Below are 1,498 nucleotides of genomic sequence, written 5' to 3'. Positions count from 1 at the left end.
CCGCCATGAACTGACGACGATCGCCAATCGGTGTTCCAACGTTTAGGCGATAACGAATACGAATCAGAATGTAAAGTAGTCCTCCTCTCCCTCGAGTAATTTTATTTTACTTTTACCGTATTTCCTTCCACGCTCCTCTCAGAAAATGTGAATGTGTGTACAGTGCAGTTTCTTCCTGTCTCCTTCGCCCATGTTCATATATGCCCAAGCAGTCCTGCCAATCCCTTCCGAGATAGTAGAAACTAGTTTGATTGCGTGTCTACGTCGCGTTCGTTTTTATTTTACTGTATATAGTACGATAAAAGAAGACTGAAAAAATTAGATTCACAAATTTTATACATTTCAATATTTATTTATAAAATTATTAATATTAAACACATTCAACTAATTATAAAGAAAACAATGGTACTTTTATACATGCACATATTTTTAACATGTAGATGAAAATAATACTAACCTGAGTTGAGCGTCTTAGGTGACAAGGATTAGAGGGAGCAGAGACATGTGCCATTCTTCACACCCTATAATCTATAGTTAGCTGAAGCACCGTCTTGCACTAACGTACGGGGATGGCAAAATTTCGTGAATTAATCATTCATCTATTGCAAGACAGCCCGTACTTCGTGCTGTGTGCCAATGCTCCACGACGTGTTGGTAGCATCAATCTTATACGAGGCGACATCAACAGATTACATATACTTAAACCAACAGATGTTAGAAATAAGAATGTTCCAGTTGGTAAAGCTGCACAGCTGGTCGTCGTTGCCTCCATCCGAAATCTGACAAGGATAATTTCCTTCATTCATTGCCATCGATCCACACGAAACAACAAAACTTAACATGGTTCATTACACCATATATAGAAGTTGACACGAACACAACCAAATTAACCATCAAATCGACGACCAAACAAGGCAGGTAACCAACGCGAGCGCATGCAGCAGCTCAACACGCACATTCCACCTGAATCATATCTCTACGCCCTCCCCTCGTTGGCCTTCTTGAACGCCGCCGCCTGGGCCGCTGCGGCGCCGTCCGAGCCGCCCGCCGCCGCGGCCGCGAACGCGTCCCGCACCTGCTCCGTGGTGTAGGGGAACCCCGCGCGGGTCATCGAGTTGAGCAGCGCCGCGGCGCCCTCGCGCACCAGCGCGCCCGCGCCGTCGGACCTCGTGTTCGCCAGCGCGTCCTGGATGCTCACGTCCGTCCCGCCGGCCGCAGCGCTGCCCGCCGCGCCGAAGAAGTGGCCCATACTGCTCGGCCACCGGCCGCCGATCGCCGACCAGATCTCCATCGGGTGCGACCTCCAGTAACTGACAAGAACAGAAACACGCAAGCCAGCGTGTGGGTCCCCGCGTCAGTGACTGATTCTACTCTCGAAAAAAAATAAACGTTAAAGTAGTGTGCATGGCTTACTCGCATGTGCCAGGGAGGGAACCGGGGCTGTGGGGGTCGATGGGGATGAACGGCGTCGGGGTCGAGGTACCGAGTCCACCGTGCG

The 1,498-nt window shown here is 49.5% G+C and overlaps 1 protein-coding gene across 1 annotated transcript in view; it reads right to left on the bottom strand.

The window, feature by feature from the left end:
• Positions 1-778: 778 nt before the first annotated feature.
• LOC133898895 (protodermal factor 1-like) overlaps positions 779-1,498 on the bottom strand; it is a 1,508-nt gene continuing 788 nt past the window's right edge. The window contains exons 2-3 of the mRNA XM_062339707.1: positions 1,414-1,498; positions 779-1,310 (exon numbers count right to left, since the gene is read on the bottom strand). The exon at positions 1,414-1,498 is cut by the window's right edge and continues 462 nt beyond it. Of these exons, the coding sequence (XP_062195691.1) occupies positions 977-1,310; positions 1,414-1,498 (419 nt within the window). The 3' untranslated portion in view covers positions 779-976. The remainder of the gene's footprint in view (positions 1,311-1,413) is intronic.

This window comes from Phragmites australis, chromosome 2 (genome assembly GCF_958298935.1).
Source record: "Phragmites australis chromosome 2, lpPhrAust1.1, whole genome shotgun sequence".
Taxonomy (NCBI): domain Eukaryota; kingdom Viridiplantae; phylum Streptophyta; class Magnoliopsida; order Poales; family Poaceae; genus Phragmites; species Phragmites australis.
Note: the sequence above shows the minus strand (reverse complement) of the source record. Positions and strands in the feature narration are given on the sequence as shown.